At 34.9% G+C, this 21,610-nt stretch overlaps 1 protein-coding gene across 1 annotated transcript; it reads right to left on the bottom strand.

Annotated features, from left to right (window-relative positions):
* Nucleotides 1-1,309: 1,309 nt before the first annotated feature.
* Nucleotides 1,310-13,906, bottom strand: LOC121419030 (breast cancer metastasis-suppressor 1-like protein). The gene is made up of 9 exons (XM_041613305.1): nucleotides 13,666-13,906; nucleotides 11,962-12,052; nucleotides 11,257-11,464; nucleotides 10,650-10,746; nucleotides 9,845-9,937; nucleotides 9,015-9,079; nucleotides 8,042-8,075; nucleotides 7,435-7,546; nucleotides 1,310-2,090 (listed from the first exon to the last, which is right to left on the bottom strand). The coding sequence occupies exons 1-9, from the start codon at nucleotides 13,799-13,801 to the stop codon at nucleotides 1,970-1,972; spliced, it is 957 nt and encodes a 318-aa protein (XP_041469239.1). The 5' UTR covers nucleotides 13,802-13,906; the 3' UTR covers nucleotides 1,310-1,969.
* Nucleotides 13,907-21,610: the final 7,704 nt, after the last annotated feature.

The raw sequence follows: 21,610 nt of genomic DNA, 5'->3' as shown, positions 1-21,610 counted from the left end.
TGTTTGCGCATTGTTTGCACATAGTTCGCGCATAGTTCACACAGTGTTCACGCACTGTCCCGACGTGCTTTCAGCAAATATTCTCGACACCCTATTCTGTGACGTATCTAGCGCAAATTTAAATATTCAACGTTCTTGTGTTGACACCCTCTACGTTTGTTGATTAGGACGACTCATACTGATCACGTGGTCTGCACTCACAATTTTGCGCATATCATTCGTGAACTATGCGTGAAGTATGCTTGACATATGCGCAAAGTATGCGCGACCCTGTCGTGAACTAGTCGTGAAGTGCGTGCCACTACCCTGGGGGTGTGCCTACTATTCTTTGCGCCACGAAATTTATATTTCGATGCCACGCAGTGGTATGAAGTGGCACGACTAGGTTGCGCATAGTTCATGAACAGTTCACGAATTTGTAATGCGTGCCACAATTTTCAACATGTTGAAAATTTTGGCACGCATTTCACGCACTGCCACGCACCTATCCGCAAACTGGCACGCATAGCTCGCACATTGGCCCGCATGAGTGCGTGTCCATGAGTGCAAGTGTCAACAGGGCATTATTCTTTATAGTTATTTACACCAAGGCCAATATACCCCATCCATTTTACTGCTCCCTACCCTTCAAAATTGGAATCTGCTCCAAACCCCTAACTGAATGTAAAGAGGATTGTCAAGGAAGAATAACAAGCTTTAACCACCCCTTGAATATTGCTACAAAAATATTTCAGACCTTAAATAATCCATATTATCACCCGTATCAGACATCTGAGCTGGTCACCGTATTGCCCTACATTTTCTTAATATCGGGAAGGGTAGGTATATTGTTTGTATTTTCCTCGGTCTCAATGTGCGCATTTACTTTGCATGCAGAGACGACGCAAAATATACCTTTGTATTTTCCCTGGTCTCACATCCGGGCATTTGTGGATGCGTATAAAGAGATACGCTTCATAAGGATCCGCGCACCAACAATATACGTCATAATAAAGACAACACTGGATCCGAGAGCTTGCAAGTACGTCATAATGGTAAAGTGCAGAGACTAGACCGATATTAACATGACACAATAGAACTCTATTTTTAAAAGAAATATCCCCATTATCATGATTTTTGCTCTAGATATCTGATTTGGATGATAATAAAAATATTGACTGGCTCTTCTTTCGGGGAACATCAAATATATTGCCCTTAAAAGACCCATATTGCCCTCGTCTAAAGACTCGGGCCAATATGATTCTTTTGCTGGCAATATATTTGATGTTCCCCTCAAGGCCAGTCAATATTATATAATTATTGACTGAAAAAAGGCAGTTTCAGAGTTAAAATTTGACTTCAATATGAATAGTGTCTGTGTCTTTCTGCCAGGTATATTATGGTAAATCAAAAATCATTTCATAGAAACATGAAAACACATTCTAGAATAGTATTTATGTTTGGGACAAACACCATCATTTTCAGTTAGAATCAACAAGCTGAGTAATTAGAGACATATTGGGCATCAAAGATGCAATAATTCATGGTTAAAACAAGAAGTACACAAAGCTACTGGCATTTGCATAAGACATGATACACATAAACATCAATGACACACCAGACAGTATATATATCTCTTCATCACATTCTCGCAATCTTGCATGGTTAGCGACATAGGGGCATTATTAGTCACATGCACACATATTTTTACAAAGACAGAATGCCCTTGCGCCTCTAAAAGTGAAAATGTTGAGATGTTCCTGAAAATCATGATGAACACTGCTCCACGTCCAACAAGTATTACAGATGAGGTAAGTAATGATGACCCCGTTATTTCGGTGCCAGTCCCACGGCTAAGGTCACTACAAATTATCATCAGCTAAGAGCAAGATGGACCTTACTCCCATTCTCTTTCAAATGCATCATGTCCTTCAAAAGAGGATAGTTCAAATTGTTCATAGAAAAGGCTGCCGAAGCGGTTACATGTTGACTACCGCACATGTTGAATGGTGTACTTTCCCTTCTCTAGGTTGTGAAGTAGCAGCTTTGATTTGGTTCCATCATGTCTCCTCACCCACACCTCCCGAGCATCGATGGCAGTTATTCTGGCCCTGCATGGGGATATGAAAATACAGAGAAATAATGATAAAATCTGCTTTAAACTCATCTGTGTTTGAAATAGTCACATTTTTTCCGTTTTCTGTGAATGCAGTTCCCCACTTAACACATATAAAGAAGCTACCCATACATACACCTTTCTACTGTTTCCCTTGAGTTGTATGTGTACACAGATCTCAGAGGAATAAGATAAAAAAAGAAATGTTGGAATATCATGACTGTTGCATAAATTAGCACAACTCATCATAAATGATATTTTTCGCAGAATTTGATCTTATAGTTTTGTACATTATGCCATGGGTAACGTGCCTGCCAATTTTCGTCAAAAATTGCGCGATCGATGGCTGAGAAGGGAGGGCTGAACCAAGAATTTTTGTATTGTTTGCTTTCTTATATCAATGCAAACGGCAACATGTTTTTGGATCACTTTCATTTATCAACTTTTATTTTCAAAGATCAAATTTAAATTTCCCTTTAAACACAATTTTAAGTGTGAATCCTGATGTCAGTCCTGCTTTATGTGATGTGACGCATATTTTGGGCTACATCAATTGCCCTTGCACTATCCCTAAAAGAATAGAAATCCGATGAATATCTCATAGGCTCCTCTACAAGACTTGCTGTTGAATATGAGACCTTATTCAACAGTCTAGTGTGCATGTGAGAATGTGGAAATATACCATGTACAACGCATAAAATGAAAGCAATGCACGGCATAGAGCACAATGACACTCAATGAACTTATCATGAAATACATGTGAGCCACATGTCAACGACCAAGTTGATCTGGATTGGATGGCTTTACTTGAACGAATACCAGAGATATTCCAATTGCTAGGGCCAATTTTTCACTCATTTGCAATTTGTGGAATATTGGCCCAAACTCTTGGGAGTATTTCTGGTATTCCATTCTGATCCATCCAATATAATATAAGGCCAAGTAAAAAAAGAAAGTAGTTGATCGTCCGGGTTTTTTGAGAGCGGTGATGAGGGAGGTCCTTACTATTTGCTATCTTACTTTTTTAAAAACAAGGAGGCATTTTCTCGGCCCGTTTTTTGACATTGGTGATGAGGGAGGTCCTTACTATTTACTATTTTTTTTTGCTATTTTTTATTCAAATGGTTGTCAGGCCATGTCAAGCTCAAAATATGTGATCGATGCATGCTCAATGTTAATAATAAATGAGTAGAAATGTATACATATATATGAGCATAATTGGAAATCTATGGAAAATGTATTATGTGATAAATCTATTGATTTATTTATACTGATGTATACCAGTACTGTATTGTTGTAAAACAAAATGTTCATGTCAAGTGAATGATTTGAACATTAATATACATGGTTGGCGGATTTAAATCACGTTGATTTAAATCGTGATTTAAATCGCGATTTAAATCACCATGATTTTTTTTAAAAAAATCATTGATTTAAATCACTTCCATTGAAACATGTACAAATCATGGACAAAGTATTTGTTCAATGCAGTTTTAATTCTTCAAGTCAACTGAAAAACTTTGAATTAACTTTATATCAATAAAAGATCAACAAAGTCTTCATATCTACTTACATGTAAAACAAATTAAAATCAAATTAATAAAATCAGGTAATTCCTTAAAAACTACAGATGTATGTTGTCAATAGGTAGGGGAAGGCGGGGTAAGTTGTGACACTTTTTGCATTTTGCATGTTAGAATTGATATGACTAGTACTACTGTAGAAATAAGTACCTTGCCTTTAAATTTGATTCTTGGGAAATGTTTTTCACCTACATATAACTTTCTACCCCCACACTGAAAGTCATCGTGACCTTTGAAAAAACCAATGTCAAATGGCTCAACTTGCCCCATATATGGGGTAAGTTGTGCCACCGTCTGGGGTAAGTTGAGCCACAAAAACTATGTACAAAATGTATGGGGGAGAACCAGCATGTCAATTTTTTGTTTAAAGTCTTTTCACTTGCTAATTCTCTATAAATACTAACATCCTTTAAATGTAAATTTGCTCCTTTCAGCCTGCATTTCAATCGATTTTTATGGTTTGTTTGTTTTTTAAGATACATTACCATAGGAATTACCATGGCTCAACTTGCCCCATGCTGTTTGGCTCAACTTACCCCAGTCCGAACTTAGTGCGATAATTTTGTATCCACACATTTATTATGCATCCATCATATAAACGACTATGACAAGAATGAAGATCCATACCTGGACTAACAATGTTGTTATCATGTCTTTACTATATTTAAAGACGTGTGTGTGTATAAAACACTTATCTATTTCACACTCTTTTTTACTTTTTTGGCTGAAATTCATACTTTTCCCTCTAAAAAACTACTTTTTGTTTCAAAGTGGAAAACAATGTGGTGGGGTTAGGGGTTATGTATGGGTCATCAATACATGACACCACCATAATAACTGACTCATTCATTATTGGCCTGGGGCTGGTGGCTCAACTTGCCCCTATGCTCAACTTACCCCGCCTTCCCCTACTCATTTTTTGTAAATTATGTCGAGTTTCTCTTCTGAAATTTTACATTCTTTGTCAGTTATTATTATCAATTTCTTTCTTAACATAAAGTTTTCACATAATCCAACTTTTCAGAGAGCAGTTTGTAAAAAAAAATATATAATATTATATAAAAGTCAATGAGAAAAGGTTTGTTGGCAGTTTTCCAGTTTTGATCCTTCGCCTACACATAACTACTTCTGTCATGTAAAATAAAAAAAATGATACCTGCATGTAATCAACATATTTAACATGCCTCTTATTTCGTATTGTTACATTTATCATACATTTGATGTTTTAAATAACATAATTATAAAAATCACATTAACATAATGTAGTACAGTCATAAGCTTTCTCTTATAAACCTTTTAAGTCACTGCAGCCCATTTTATGTTCAGTGCTACAAATAATGGATGTTTTGTATCTGCATGTAATAATGGAAAGAGCTCTATAACAACAATTTGCAAAACTCAGAATAAACATTTAACACTGCATTTTAATGTTAAGATGCAGGTACTTCAGTTACAATCATTGGCAGTTGTAAGCTGTGTCTCATTTAAAATAAAATACTTCTTTTTGTAATACATATGTTGTAATTTAAGCAGTTTTGCAGTTTTTATCCTTTAAGTTAAAAGTAAGTAGATTCTTTTTCATACTTCATGGATCAAACAGATTTTTTTGTAGAGAATATGGGAATGAAAATTGTAGATTAATGTAAAAAAAAATCACAGTAACAAAATGTAGTATAGTCACCCTTTGACTAAGCTATCTCCTATATTGTTCTCCAAAACTGAGAGTTTTGCATCTATATCTGTAGCAAGAGAAGAGCTTTTTATCAAAAAGATCCTAAACATATACAGTTGTAGTCTCTCTTTAACTATTGTAAAGCTGTGACTAATTGAAAAAAATAATTGATTTGAATTATTTCTCTTACAATATACATGAATACTAGTAATTGGCAAAGGGTTTGTTGGCAGTTTTGATAAGGGATTTTTTCTCTTGGATTTTTTAAATATTTGAATGAAAATCCCAGAGGGGAATTTTCTCTACTCACTGGGAATTCCCTATGGAATATTCCTTCATAGGCCTATGTATGATAGAATTAAGTTCAGATACATGATTCCTCAAATTTATTTTTAATTGTCCATTTTTACTGGATTTTAATTACAAAATATGTGGTTAAGAACAATATTAGGGGTGAAATGTATAACATCAATATTGATGTCATTGTAAGAGTAAGGGGGGGGGATAATCAAAAAAATCAAAATCAAAAAAATCGAAAAAATCTGATTTAAATAAAAAAAATCTGATTTAAATCAAATAAATCTGATTTTTTTTATTTTTTTAAAAAAATCAAAAAAATCGCCAACCCTGTTAATATATATGTAAAGGTAAAAAATGCATGGGGGTGTGGTGATTTTTATTACCATGGAGCCATGTTTAGTTTTCCAGAGCCAATCTCTTTTTTAGCTCTGGGCATGGTTTTGCATCGCAGTTTTCCAGCTGCGTGTATATTCATTTACATGTTGTTTAATACTGTTCAATTTTTATTCATTTTTTAATTGATATCAAATGTTAAATGATGATTGAATTAATTGTTAATTGTTCTGTTTATTATTTCATGTTTGTAACTATTAGTGTTAGATCTATTTACTACCGGTAACTGATTTTACAATTCTCCATCAAATTGAATAGCTCAAGGAAGAATAAAGTTTATCAAATTTGAACAGAATTGGCACTTCTTGGAATCCCATTAATGATTTTCAATCTTGATAAAGAATAACCCACTTGAAATAATTTTTTTGAATATTCAATGCACTGCCTGCTGACGTTAGAAAACTCGCCAGAAAATTCAATTTATTTCACAAATTCTCATGTTGCGCCAGCACAGTCAATAGCATCATCCCAGCACACAAGTCATGCATTACCCAACCATGGACCTACTAGCAGGTCCATGACCCAACAGAGTCACAAGAACAGTCAATCACCGTAACACAACACATCGAAGTGCAGGTGCTATCACTCACCAAAAAATCCGCCGAAATACAAATTTACGTCATTAAGATTGATTTTTCTGCGCCATATTTCCAAAGCATGTGATGGATTAGTTCAGATTCAGGAAGCGGGGTTCCCGAAAATGCACTAAAAAATTAAGAAATCTGTGATCTTTCCCGAGTTTGCAAACTTTATTTTCTTGCTAATTTATGATGGTTATCTTCAAAATTCCAATAGAAAACCAAATCAGAATTTTTTCTTTCTTGCAGTTACGGCGATATTGGACTTTGCAATTGTTTTTGAAGTTATGAGAGAGATCCCAAAGCACATAAGAGCAAATCGCTCGCCAATTATGTGATTTTTTTTTCGCTATTCAGCAGCCATAAAAATAGTTAATATCAAGAATATTGATGCTGCAATGAAAAAGGGAACATCACAATTTTTTTTTTAAGCTAATTTTTTAAAATAGTAAATAGCAAAAATTTCCATGCGGCGGCCAAAATAGATGCACGCGAGGACGATCAACTACTTTCTTTTCTTACTTGGCCTAAGTACTCTTATTGTAGCTTTTTCATACTTTTGATAGTATTAAGTTGGTTATAGTTTGTTAATTCAGAAGTACATACTTATTTCATGTAATTTTTTCTACTATGTAAACTTTGTCAGTCTCAAGACTGTCTTACAATGTTTTTAATGCGATAATGAATTGAAGTAAAAATTTAGAAAAATGGGGGTCAGATTTCCAACAAGGAAGGTTATTTCAGCTGCTTAAGGCACATGAAATGGGAAATTCATTTCTAAATGAAATTCAATACTTAAATGAATGGACTTACGAGACTGGAGAGTCTTCCCTATTCTCAATAAGAATCTGGTCCTTTTTATGAAACATTCTGCCATCATAGCGAAGCTTTCCATCTTCATACTTGGCACTGTGTGATGTACGACCTGGAGATAAGTCATATGTGAAGATGATAACAGACATTAAAGCTTTGTACAAGAGAACATACTAAAAAATATGAGAGTGCAAAATGAAAAGGCTTCCAGTACAACAAAGTTTAACCCTAAAAGTTTAATTAATGCATAAATTAGAAGTAATAATTGCTTTAATGAATTATTTCATAAAAATCTAAAATCCGGTAGAAGACATCCCAGGTGAGATGTAGGCCAATCTTTGGCACCATTGCACAGATGTTAGTTGAGATCTCAGGGGAAGCTGAATCAGCCTGTTCCAACACATTTTAGGCATCAAAATAGGCTAATCTGTTAAGATTTAAATGAAAGGCTAGTCAGGTGCAGACACCTTATATTCAATTCATACATGTGTGTAAAAATCCAATGACAAACACATACAATCACAAGAAAATTAAATCAATATCAATGTAGATGATCAGATAGCAAAAAATATAACATATATTTTAAGTTACTATTAAATAATCTCACCTTCTGATTTCCTTCTAGCACTTGCACCTCTTGCCTGCAAATAAAACAAAAAACAGCAAATGATTTAATAACACACTAATATAAATGCAGATACATAATGTCACGTATAAAAACCATTACATTCCTCATACTGTCTTACAGTCTGTTTAATCATGAGATTAATAGATTTGCCCATCAAACATGAGGTGAAGATCTGAATTTTACTTTCAAGTGAACAGCTTTGATCTAGATATAGTCATATTAACAATATCATTATCTGGAGTGCGTGCAAGAGTGTTGCACTGTTTACTATCTTAGGAGAAAGTTTGCTGCACTGTTTACTATCATAGGAGAAAGTTTGCTGCACTGTTTACTTTATCCCACATAATCATGAACAGGCACCATTACACATGCCCAAACAGATAATAATAATAATAATAATAATGGTGGCTACTTATATAGCGCACAGGTCCACCTTTCGGTGCTCATGGCGTTTTAAAAAGGCACTGCTATTACCTATTATTATTACCCCGGCTAAGCTAGGCAACCGATTAAGGCGCACACAGCTTTTTGAGGAATTACTTTCTGCCGGTACCCATTTACATCACCTGGGTCGAGTGCAGCACACAGTGGATGAATTTCTTGCTGAAGGAAATTACGCCATGGCTGGGATTTGAACCCACGACCCTCTGTTTCAAAGTCCGGAGACTAATCCACTGGGCCACAACGCTCCACCAATGTTACAATTGCATGACATAACATGTCCCATCTGTTGTGCTAACACATCCTTTTTCTCAACAGTTCTTTTTTTTCTTCTCATTAATCATGTATGAATCTGAATATTAAATTAGCCAGATAAACTCAGCAAGGACTGTTTGAATACTGTAAATTTTGGAATGTGATGCTTTGAAACTGAGTGAAATGTCATGTCAGTTACAATGAATTGCCCAATGTAATAAAGAAAAACATGATACTCAAGACACAAATGGTTTACCTTCATTATTGCTGTCCAGTCATCTAGGATGTCGTCCTCACGCAGCATATATATTATATAAGGACGTAAAGTGTGAAGTTAAGGGAAATCACACAACTGATAGCAAATCATCTCAAACATTGAACTTACTCAAGTGGAACCAAAATCAAAGAAACGTGACCATCGATAGAATATGACAATAATGAAAGCACCCAATATTTGTCATAGGAAAAACTGGATTCTGTAACACAAATCTTTTAATAACAATTGATAAAAGAAATATTTTATCGAGTGATTTCATTAACCACAATGTAGAGCAAATCATGAAAAAAAAAACAATCATACGATCAGTCACTGTGCTCTGTGTTATAGATACCTGGTGGCAATTGGTCCATCATTGACAGGTGGATTCACTGGAAAAACAATATTTGAATGCTATGGGTTTACACAGCCCCTTTTTAAACTGCAGAATGACAATGACATACTACAATTCAGGAAACTTTGGTCATGTTCTTTATATATTTCATCTGAACTCAGTTTTCAACTCAGTTTTTTAATGAACCAAAAAAAATAACATTAACTTCCTTAGATATGAACCATAACTAAGATACAATTCAAATCAAATAAAAATAATAATAGACATATACATGTACTGTATATATTTTAGGAATGTGCGATGCAAAGCTATCATTGATCATTACCTACATCATTTATTTCAGAAAGCATTTTACCTCTTATGAAGGGTTACTGACTTTTGCGCCATGATGACACTCTCCCTTCCACTTTTTTATTTTTTATTCAAATACTAGTAATTATACAGATGGGAAAATCGAAAAAAGTGAAAAGGATATCTGACACAGCTACTGGTTTCTTCTTTCTGTCAGAATGTAATGAATCTGGTTTCTTTCCTTTCTGCTTCAAGATCCGAGACTCGTTCCATAATTCTAAAAGGTAACATGATTGAAATGATCATTGAAGAACATGTTAAATTCAGTCAGATAACGTTGATATGGCAGAGCTTATCCATGCATGATTATCCCTAAAAGCATTAAGAATATAACCTAAGAAAATAAACTAAAGTGAAACAATAAATAAGCTGGATCTATTTACAAGATAAAAAAACATGATTAAGGATCAAATAAGATTTAAAAATATTCAATTAAATCAATATCTTCTGACACTTCTTATATTCTGTAAGCTTTATCTTCATTTTATTTTACATTTGTTTCAAACAACATATTTTTCATATTATTGGAATACTACTACACATGTACACTTAATTCAGATCTGATAAATTTCATTTGAGCTGAAATACAATTTTCACAAACCATCTGTAAGGAAAAAATTGTCAATTTATTTGCAAATTGTCATGATTCATAATACATCATGACCTAAATTCCTGGCCTTCTCCTTTATTTTGAGAACTAATATATTACAAAATTTCATGCATAGACGAGCAAGAATAATTTGAAATTTCTATGTCAAAATCAAGTTGAACAGGAAATTTTTAAAGGAATTATTGAGGATTCCTAAGAAGGGATTGCTTATTAAGATTTATTTTATTTATTCTTTATATCTTTATATGAATACAAGTTTCACTTTTTAATGTACTGAATATTGACTTTCAAGCAATTACAAATAAGATTCTAAATGTACCTGTTGTAAGATCAATATTATGCCTGTCTTCCTCTAGTCTTCTGATCTTGTCCTCAAGGTCAGCTTTCATGAGATCCCGGAGTAAACTTTTCTCACTCTGTGGATTTAAACACATACCATGAAAGGGATGAATTAAATTGTCAAAAGTATAAACACTAGCTTCTGATGGAATGAGATGCATATTGTATTTCTTCATTGTGTATAATCAGCAATTCCTTAACTAATTAGTAGACATGGCGACTAACAAGGCATACTAGAACTTAAAGCAACCAGAGGGCAGATAGCATAGGTGGCCCGATACAGCAGCAGGTGAGACACAAAGACCATGCCTGCCAGAAGATAATAAATTGTAATTTCTTTCTCTATCAACAAGGCAAAACAAAATTGAAAAAAAAAGCTCACATACAGTACATGTATGTTCAGCCCTGCATCTTACAAGTTACTTGTCCTGATTTCTGAAATATTACCAGTACAAGAACAGTTGGTGAATGACTTTAACATCACAGGCCTACCTACAATATTTCTTTCTCTCCAATAGTAATATAATTTTCATATTATATGTTTGGGGAATGGTGATGGAATCATTTTTTTTTCAAAAAGAAATTACCTCATGGTTTTCCCTTGAGGCTTTTTCTTCACTCTGTAGTTTATTTCTGATGTTCTCCATGCGTAGCTCTCTCAGGACACTAGCAATTCTTAGCTTTCTACTCTTCATCTGGTCCAGCTCATGGAGGGGGGTTAGATACTCGTGAGCAGCTTCCAACTTGACCTCGTTCAGCTTATACTCAATTTGTTCCAGTCGTTCTGAATACAATCTACATTGAAGCATTTTTAAGGAATGAGTTATACACAGTCAACCATGCATAAATGTCAATCTTGGGGGCATTCAGCTTAACCTGGGATACAAAATGTCAAAGGACAAATAAAAAATTGAATAAAATAGCCCCAGAGATCTTATATAAAACTGATCTTTCTATAAAAAAACACTTTCTAGATTTCATCATTTCCATTAAAGTATACAGAGTAACTTGCCAATTCTTTATTAGACTTTTTTTTCATAGATTTTGACAAATAAAGCCTACAAGATATTTATCGTAAATAAAGTAAATGAAAGTGATAAAAACTTGGCATAAGACTAATACCTTTTTATTACTTCTCTGAGATCATATATATGGTAACAAAATTGCAATAAAATTATTGCACTTCATGATTATCAGACATAATATCAATGATTTTACTTCAAAGCTTGATAAGCTCCCTAATTAGTGCAACTTTTAATCCTTACGATAATCAATAATTTTCTAATACTTACTGATCTCTGAGACTTGTGAACTGACTTTCTAGATCATTCATGTCTTCCATACATTCTGTTCTTCTTCTGTCACAGTCAAATTCATCATATTCTGTTCCATGATAAAAAACATTAAAAAAAAGTTTGTAAAAACAATTGAAAAAAAATCTTTCTCTGTTGTTACTTGAGGTTCAATTTGTTTAGTACAACTTTACAATTTTTCGGAATAGTACATGTATTTGAATATCATAAGAATTTTTGGCATTTTAATTAGCAAACAGAAAATACATTTTTTTATGAATGGAGTTCGAAAAAAGCATACAGACTGAAATGGCCATGTACATACCAAAAGTATTTAGACTTTAGTTATTTGATGGCAACAAGTAAATTAAGGACAAAGCTATTCAGTACATAGATAATTTTCAGTATTGATTTCTATCTAACAATTTATTTTGTTTTCAACATCAATGTGTATCATGATATTGGATCTTTTATCAAATACAAAGCAATAGCGTACAGAAAATAAAATCTTGTTTTCCCTGTATTTGCCAGTTAGAATTTGACACTACACTGCATGCTGAGTGGCTCAAGTACTCAATCTGGTTTTTGTTTCAAGGTATGATTTGTTCAAAACAACCATTAATCTATAAACTTTTTGTATGAATTATTCATCTCAACTAATACCCTTTAAAAGGAGAGGGGGCATAGAAAGAGAAAAAGAAGCAGAGCAGATCTGAAATAAAAATGAAAAGCAAAGAATTCATTAATTATGGAAGAAGAAAATACTACATTATAGAAAAAAAAAACATTTTACTCTCATTTAAAACATGTAGGAACATCTTAAACATAGCCATTTCAACAAAATGTAATTGGCAGTGGGTGTTCTTACATACTTAGAAACATGTATGAAAATGGGATTGATAAATCAAGTGATGTAAGTGTTACATGTCAATTCAACAACAAAATATTTAGATAAATAAATGAAATATTCAAAAATACAAAATTTGGATCACTTAACCAAAGAAAAGTTTGTTTGGAGGGGTTGTAGGGCATAGGTTCAAATAAAAAGTAACCAAAATTAAAAGTTTTAAAACATACACAAGAATCATAATTCATAAAAGTCCTGTAATCACAAATCCCCCTCCCCTTAGACAACTGTGACATTAAGTGACAAAATAACTTCTTCAGTGTGCATCCTTCATGATTTAATATCAAAACACATGCAGTCAATAAGGCTCACACTTATTTTTTCCTTTAAAGCTTTTTTTTTCATTTTGGTGCAATGATTGAAGGCCAAAACAGATTTTTTTTTGTCCAGTCCTTTTTACGTATTTTTATAAAATAACAAAAATCAAAGATTTTGCATGGAAAAAAGAATCACACGCACAGCACTGGTAATTGACTCCTTACTAATGGAAAGACTCGGAGTCTGAGACTTTGCAAACTCATTCATTGATGGCCCAGCCAACCAAGGCAGAGTATGAAAAGAATGGGAAATTCTTAACATTTTTCAGTTAACAGGCCAGAATTAGAAGGGCTGAGATTAGAGACTATTAACTTACACAATTTAATCAGCAGGTTCATAGATACCATTTTTCGTCGTTGTTAGCGACAAATTTCAGCAAAGACTGTCAACATTAAAGAAGATTGTAACCCTAAAAAAGTTCACTAAAAAACACCTCACAAAAATATCAATTAGCGGGACCGAAGAAAAGGTAATCTTACCCGACGAGTCGTCATCACTGCCAGATGATCCACTTTCAGACTCTTCTTCTTCACTTTTATCTGTGTCAATTGTGCTCATCTCTTCCTCCATATCTTCAGGTTCACTGTCACAACCCATCTCATTTATTGAAGGCATCCTGGCCACTCTAAAGGACAAAAGTTCATGAGAAATTTACCCTCACGCGGGTGATTTTCACAGGTAGCGCTCGTCTCTTGTCTTTTTTCAAAGGATTTGTTTACCGCTGCGATTGCAAGTAGAGGGCTTTTCAACTGACTTTCCCCATGCGAGCTCAGGCTTTTCTACAGTGCGTCCAAAAAAACTACCGGTATACACTTTTGAAATGGCTGCCAAATAAAAAATGTAGCACTTTGGGGGAAAAGACTTATAGATATGGAAAGCCAATAAAGTCAACTTTCAAATGACACCAAAAGGTTGGAAAGCTATTCATGCTTGAGCGAGCACTGCCCACTGAAACAAAGGGTATGAAAAATAGGGTGGGCCGGAATTAGCCTTCCAATTTCTTTCAGGTTTTTTGGTTTGGTATACTTGCAAAGTTGAGGGTTATTTGGTGAATTAAAGATCAGTTGTGATCAGTTTGTTGTTTGTGATAATTCAATGCGTTATTAAATTGAAATTTAATGCATGAGTGATCATGAATTGCAATTTTTAGTGCAGCATTTTGTCTTTATCATGTGGATCTCAACGGGGGGGGGGTAATATTACTTCAGGTATGACTTAGGTAGGTGAAGTACTTTGATGGGATGAAGGTCAACAGAACATTTAGCAACCCCTCCCCTCCATCTCTACCCCCATCCCCCCCCCCTTCTCTTCTCCTGAGAGACTAAGCTTGGCTAGGCTGGGTAGGAATTAGCCGTTTTTTGAGAGGTTAGTCATTTGGAACTTATAAAGCTAGGGGTGTTATGCTATTTATGAGTGAGAAAAGTTATGGTTTCTTAGACGAATTTCATGAGTTACTAAATTGAAATGTAATGCATGAGTGAACAGGAATTGTAATCTTAGTGTAGCATATTCATCTTGTGGACCTCAGAAGTGTGTTCGTGAGAGTCAGAGTAATGTGATGGTACCCGTTACAAGCAAGAGGGCGATATATGCTAAGACTTGGTTAAAAGGGCATTAAAAGTCATATGGGATGTACCCTCCCCTTTCCACCTCCATTTCCCACCCCCCCCCCCTCTCTCTCTCTCTGTCTCACTTCCTGGATTGTAGCCTATGCAAAGTAACAAGTGGCTGATGGTCAGTTTTTTTTTATTGAATGATTACCAAGAAATTTAATGATTATGATGATTGATGAAGTAATTTCTTAAAATAAACTGAATGTTTGATTGATCACATTGCACATTGAATGAGTTGTTTTACTGATAAATTATTGATAGGAAAAAAGTTGATGCCCCAATTCAGAATTAATCATTAAATCAGCATTCTGCTCTGGACTTCATGCGTATGATAGCCATCAGTCTCTCAACAGGAGGGAATGGTGGGAAAGAGGAAGGGGGGGCGGGGGCTGAATGTTCTGTTGACCCTTATTCAATCAACCTACTTCTCCCACTTAAGTCCTATCTCACCCCCTATTCCCCTGACTTCCACGAACACATTGCTGAGATCCACAAAGTCATGATTAAATTGAAATGCTGCCCAAAAAGAGCTCCAAATGATAAAGTTGAACTGCTGCCCCAAAAGTGTAATTTATGTTCACTCATGCATTAAAGTTCAATTTAATAATTTAAAAATTTGCTTAAGCAACCAAAACTAGTCACAAATGATCTTTAATTTATCACTACGCCACTAACTTAGCAAGTTCTAAAGGATTTGCCTCTCAAAAACTAACATAAATTGGAAGGCTAATTCCAGCCCACCCTAATTTCCATACCCTTTGTTTCATTGGGCAGTGCTCGCTCAAGCATCCATAGTTTTCCAACCGTACTTTTTTGTGTCATTTGAAAATTGACTTTATTGGCTTTCCATATATGTAAGTCTTTTTCCCCAAAGAGCTACATTTTTTATTTGGCAGCCATTTCAAAAGTGTATAGTGTGTTTTTTTTTGGACGCACTGTATATATATCCTCATGCTTATTCTGTGATTCGAGGATGTTAATGTTACAGCCTACCACAAAAATATGATAAAAATAAAATAAAAACCAAAAGACAAAGCAACTGAGGGGGAATTTTTTTAGGTCGCGAGCGAGCGAATTTTCCAACCGGTCTGAAAATTCCGAATCGCAATGAGAATTACCCTTATCCCAAGGAAAATATTTGAGGGTCGTCTGGTCATTCTATGATACCTCAATCCAAACACGGCCGCCCTAATCAAATTATATTGCCCCCGCCCCCATAAAAATGAAAATAATGTGAAGAGGAAGAATCAAAGGACCACTAACTCACACTTCCTGCCCTCAATGCCGCCACCAGCTGTGTAAACTATTTTCGTGTTATAGCTCCGCTGAAGAATGAGCTTCTCTTCATGAGTATAGAATTAACATGTTTTTAATTGTCCGCACAAACATTTGGAAGGTTTTTAAGCTTGGTTTTTATTTTCCTTCAGTTTATCCACTGGCGTAAATCCGGTCCGAGCAGTGGCGGGGGGGGGGGGGTGATAGCAATATAATTTAAAATTTTGGGGTCACCCCCACACGAAGGGCTATGTGTATACAGGGGGTATATAACCACATATATAATACTACCACATCTTTCAATTAAAAGCCTTTAACAAAATTTAGATGGCTATATTGTAATGTATTTGTTGTGATATAAAGTAATTAATTACAGGCAATTTGAGCGAGCAACTTTTCAGTATTTGGAAGACAGAATGGTGTTAAAAAATAAATAAAACAACCCTCTTCAACATGATTGTTCAAGAGGGGTGTAATTATCACATCACGGGTAATGTATACTTATAGCCTTAAGTATATACTGTAAAATGATGTGTACATATTATACTATTTTTTTTCGTCGGCTATAAGTTTGTCAAGATACAAAAGGTTAAGATCAATATGCGAGCGAGTGAAGCGAGCAAGCAAATTTGCAAAAGTTGGAAGACAGGATGATGACCAAACTCAGGCGCGTATCTTATTTCCTAATCACGTGATAAATGGTAATCGAAGACTAAAAAGAAGTTGTAATACCACATTTTCAAAATAATAAATGTGACCAGAAAGCATAGAATTGTAATCACTTTGGGATTTCAATGAGTTTAACTTCTCATCAGAGTGATGGTATAGGCCCCACTAAAATCATGTGTGAGGGAACTATTTCTTTACCAGTGGCGGATCCAGCTTTCGCCAATGGGGGGGGGGGGTATTTTCATCTATATTTTTTCCGATCGGACATTCTAAGAACTTTTTGCAACCTTGAACATCATGGGTATACGTGATTATATATCTAAACAAAATTGATGCGAGCGCGAAATGCAAGCTGAAAATTTTTGATATTCTGACCTCAAATTTGGAAAATATAAGTAGGCCTACTTTTGGTAATCAACACTAGGATGGGTATCTATCTCAACATTTTGTGCTAGCTGACAATTTTTGAACTTCCGACCAAAACCTCGACATTCTAAGCTTTTTTTTAACCATGAACAGGATGGGTATCTATTTAATCAATATTATTGTGCGATCGCGAAGCGCGAGCTGAAAATATTAATATTCTTACCTACGGTTTATACATTCTTTGTACTTTTGGTAATTATGAACAGGATGATCATCTCACTTAGCAATTGATGCGAGCTCGAAGCGCGAACTGAAAACTTTTGATATTCCGACCGAAAACTTTGTCATTCTAAGTACATTTGTGACCCGCATGGACAGGGTGATTATTTATCTGAATTGATGCGAATGCGAAGCGCTAGCTGAACAATTTTTATATTCTGATTTAAAATTTGGACATTCGAGTAAGCTTTTTCGGTGATCATTAAATCAGCATTCTGCTCTGGACTTCATGCGTATAATAGCCATCAGTCTCTCAACAGGAGGGAATGGTGGGAAAGAGAGAGGGGGCAGGATGAGTGTAACAAACATTTTATGCGAGCGCCGCGATTCGATCCAAAGTTGGAAAGTTCAAGCACTTTATCTAAGTATGAAGAGGATCGTCGCCAGAACATTATTGATGCGAGCGCGAAGAGCGATATGATTTTTTTCTTATATTCTGACCTAAAATTTGCACTTTTGGTAGTCATCATGAACAGAACGGGCATCTAACTATAAGCACAGTGCGAGCAAACTTGAGTTCCGCCCCCCCCCCCGTGAAACCTGAATTAAGCACCACCGTCAAACATCAAATTGGCGTTCCATAGATCGAATATGAATTTTTCGCCCCAAAACAAACTTTAAATTGGCACCCCCATGTCAAACATCAATTCGGCGCCCCCTATAGAAAAGGAAAATATAGCAGAAAGGAGATATTTTGAACAATATTTAAGATTACATTGAAAGACTAATGCAACATTCAAAATCTTGAGCAAAATTCATACATGAAATATTTATTAGATTGTTGTGTTAACTAGTGTAAACGGTTGATATTGTAAAGCGGTAATATTGCTGTCCTACCTTACCTCTGTGTTCCATTAACGGCATTAATTTGGTCAGTGTCATAAGTAACTCATCGAACACTTAACTTATATAGGATATGCCTATATATTCTGTACAAAATTCCCCCGCATTCACGACAGTGTATCAAAATAATGTTTTGATACATTGATATTTCAAAGTCATTGGTATCATACAATTCATAAATTTAAGCATACTCCATGATGCACCAGATAGGCAATAAGTATGATAATCTAAACCAAGGGAGTTGTCATGGCCAAATTCTTGTAAGATTAGATTGACTGCGCGAGAAATTTTGCATTTTTAGAATGCAAAATTGGGCCAATTAAACAGATTGACCGCATTTGATATAAATTCTGTCTTCAAAAGTAGGGATAGTAAGTTGTACATGCTATCCCCCTCCCATCTCCGAAGGGGGGGGGGCATATCCTTCATCCTTTCGTTTTTGCTTTCCTATGATGAAATCTCAATATTTTTGGAGCATTTTGCTTGTCAAATTTACCTGAGCACCCCTAAAAAATTGTTCCCAGTGCCCTGAACAACAACACTGAATAGACAAGAAAAACACAATCTTCCACTCCACCCATCACCTACTACACTGTGTAGGGCCTTAATTGCCACTTAAATATATATATAGGCTATATTTATTGTTCGTTAAACACTGGTTTAAAATGTTTACTTTGTCAATTGTATAATTATGTTCCACACGGTCCCAATGGAAATCAGTCTGTGAACCGTTTGGGCTTTTTAACCGTGTATAAATAAAATCAATTTTATCTTAAAATCTTATCTTATCTATTAATAAAGCCCCGCCACCTAACTTTCATTTCATTCATATTCTTATCAGTTTTGCTTTTCATAATAGGGGCGAATGTTACATTGTCCAAGGGACTTCTTTTTTTTCAAAAGTTTATATATCACATTTGTTCTAAGTAAATAACGTGAGGGCAAAGTGCGAACTGAAAAGTTTTTTTTAATACACTTTTTTACTAGCATGAAAGTTGTATATTTTAAAACTGGATTATTTCCTACCTAAATGAATAATGCAAGCGCGAAGCGCGATCGGACTTTTACATATTAGGCCTAAGACTAGAACAGGACATTAATTCTCAGCACATTTAAGTTGTTTTCATGAACATGATGTATAATGTAAATAAACCATAATGCGATCACGAAGCATGAGCGGGAATTATTGATATACACTATAACACTCTAAAAACACTGAGTAAAAATTTTCCCAATATTGGGTAGAAACGGAATATGAATGATTGCCGAGTATTTTTCTTTTACCCCATATTTTTCTATTTCAACGCAAAATTGCGTAAAATTTTCAAAATATCTTTTTATCCAACCAACATGCATGTTCCCATTTACCAAATACTGAGTAAATTTTTTTTTGGAGTGTATAACATGAAAAATTGATACTTTTAGGACTTTTGGTAGGAATTTCATTTTAAAAGATTTCGTTTCTCACTTAACAAATAATGCGAGCACAGAATGCGAGAGCCTGAAATTTTATTACATTTAGACTTTAAAAAATGGGACATTTTAGGCACTTCTGCATCATGAACAGGATGCGTATCGCACGAAAGCGCGCTCCTCTGAAATATATTTTGTACATTGATCTAAAACTTAAATGCGGAATATTTAAAGCGCCATGTAATACTGATGAACCTTTAATATGTATCTCATCAAGGCGATCGCACACCTTACGATCGGTCTGCGACTCGATTTTGGGATAACACGTCGTGTTTGATGCTAATATTGAGACATGGAATATCTTACTGTGTAATGTTCAAAATCGTTGTACGAATACATAATTTATGTTCAAATCTGTGACAATGCTATATCAAAAAAGAATAAATAAAAGAATAAAAGCAAATTTAATATCTAGTCGTAATGACGTCATAGCAGTCGTACGATTGGCTACGATTTGAAACTAAGTTGACTTTTACTTCAAATAAAGGCTTGCAATCTTTCAAATTGGTTATTCTTTCAATTACTTTCAACCTCTAATAAAATGATATGTTCCATTCATATTCTTAGAAAATGAGCAAAATGCGATTTGTTCCAAAATCGGATCGCGAGGAGCCGTAAGGTGTGCCTTTAGACAATGCGATCCTGAGGTCATCTATAGGGCACGCGCTTTCCCAATTTTCGGGGGAAATGGGGTATAGGGGTTCACTTGGGCGATCCCGAAAAGCACTAATGATATCATTCACAACTGGTATATATCCCAAACATGAAAGAAATGGTAACATATAGTGCATAACGAGCAGTGGCGTACCGTGGGTCACGGCATTGGGGGGGGGCACCAGCAAAATTTTTGATTCACTTGGTGAGCGCGCGAATACTGCGAGCGCGAACTGATTTTTTTTTATATTTAGACTTAAAAAGGGACATTAAAATCGATTTTGTAATCATGATAGGTACCTGTCTCGCTAATCAGTGCGAGCGCGAGCGCGAGCCAAAATTTTTGTGTATATATGTATATTGACCCCAAAGAGGGAGATCTTAAGGACTGTGTTTTAGGAATCACTTTTAGTATACATATCTCACCATAGTCATCTAAAAAAACTAATGCGAGTGCCAAGCACTTGATGATTTTGTTAGAATTACATGTAAACACTTGTGAAGCATTTGTGGTCATTGTAATCATGAATAACATACGCATCTCACTAATCAAATATTGCGAGCGCGAAGCGCGAGCTGAAAATTTAGGAAATTCAGATCTGAAGAGGAACATTTTATGGCTTTTTAATGATGCGAGCGCGAAGCACGAACTGAAATTTTAGATAATTCAGACCTGAAGTGAGGCTTCTAATGCTAGTTTGTAGGAATTCACTAAGACCATACGTATTTTACTAATCAAATGATGCGAGCGCGAAGCGCGATCTGAAAATTTTTGCATATTTAAATCAGAAAAAGTGACATTTTAAGGACTGATTTTAAGAATGCACGGAGAGCAGACTTATCTCACTATTCAACTGATGCGAACGTAATCACGAACAGGAAATGTTTTATATTAAGACCTTAACATGGGGCAATCACTTTGAGTAGTCATGAAAAAGAAGCGTATGTCACTACATAAAACAATAATATATTTGGTGTATATTGAATTGAAACGGGAGAGTTTCGTACAACATTTTTATATATCTGTTTTAACAGACAATGCGAGCACCAGGAACAATGACAACATAGGCCCTGAGCAAAACGTGTTTCATAAAGTTATGATAAAAATGTTTTCTGTGTAATATAACATAACATGATCATAATATAATATACCATTTTAATGAATTATAATTTCTTCTTTCCCACTACGTTCCTCTTTCTTTCTCCCTCTTTTTCTCCTTTCCCCGTTTTTTTTTTGTCAGCCGATTGGGGG

Source organism: Lytechinus variegatus, chromosome 7, assembly GCF_018143015.1.
Source record: "Lytechinus variegatus isolate NC3 chromosome 7, Lvar_3.0, whole genome shotgun sequence".
Taxonomy (NCBI): domain Eukaryota; kingdom Metazoa; phylum Echinodermata; class Echinoidea; order Temnopleuroida; family Toxopneustidae; genus Lytechinus; species Lytechinus variegatus.
Note: the sequence above shows the minus strand (reverse complement) of the source record. Positions and strands in the feature narration are given on the sequence as shown.

Excerpts from the sequence above, each read along its gene's own strand:
- LOC121419030 (XM_041613305.1), bottom strand. The coding sequence starts at position 13,801 with ATGCCTTCAATAAATGAGATGGGTTGTGACAGTGAACCTGAAGATATG. Across the intron at positions 8,076-9,014 it reads ACTGGACAGCAATAATGAAG|GCAAGAGGTGCAAGTGCTAG; the intron begins GTAAACCATTTG and ends TTTTATTTGCAG. Across the intron at positions 2,091-7,434 it reads AGGGAAGACTCTCCAGTCTC|GGCCAGAATAACTGCCATCG; the intron begins GTAAGTCCATTC and ends ATCCCCATGCAG.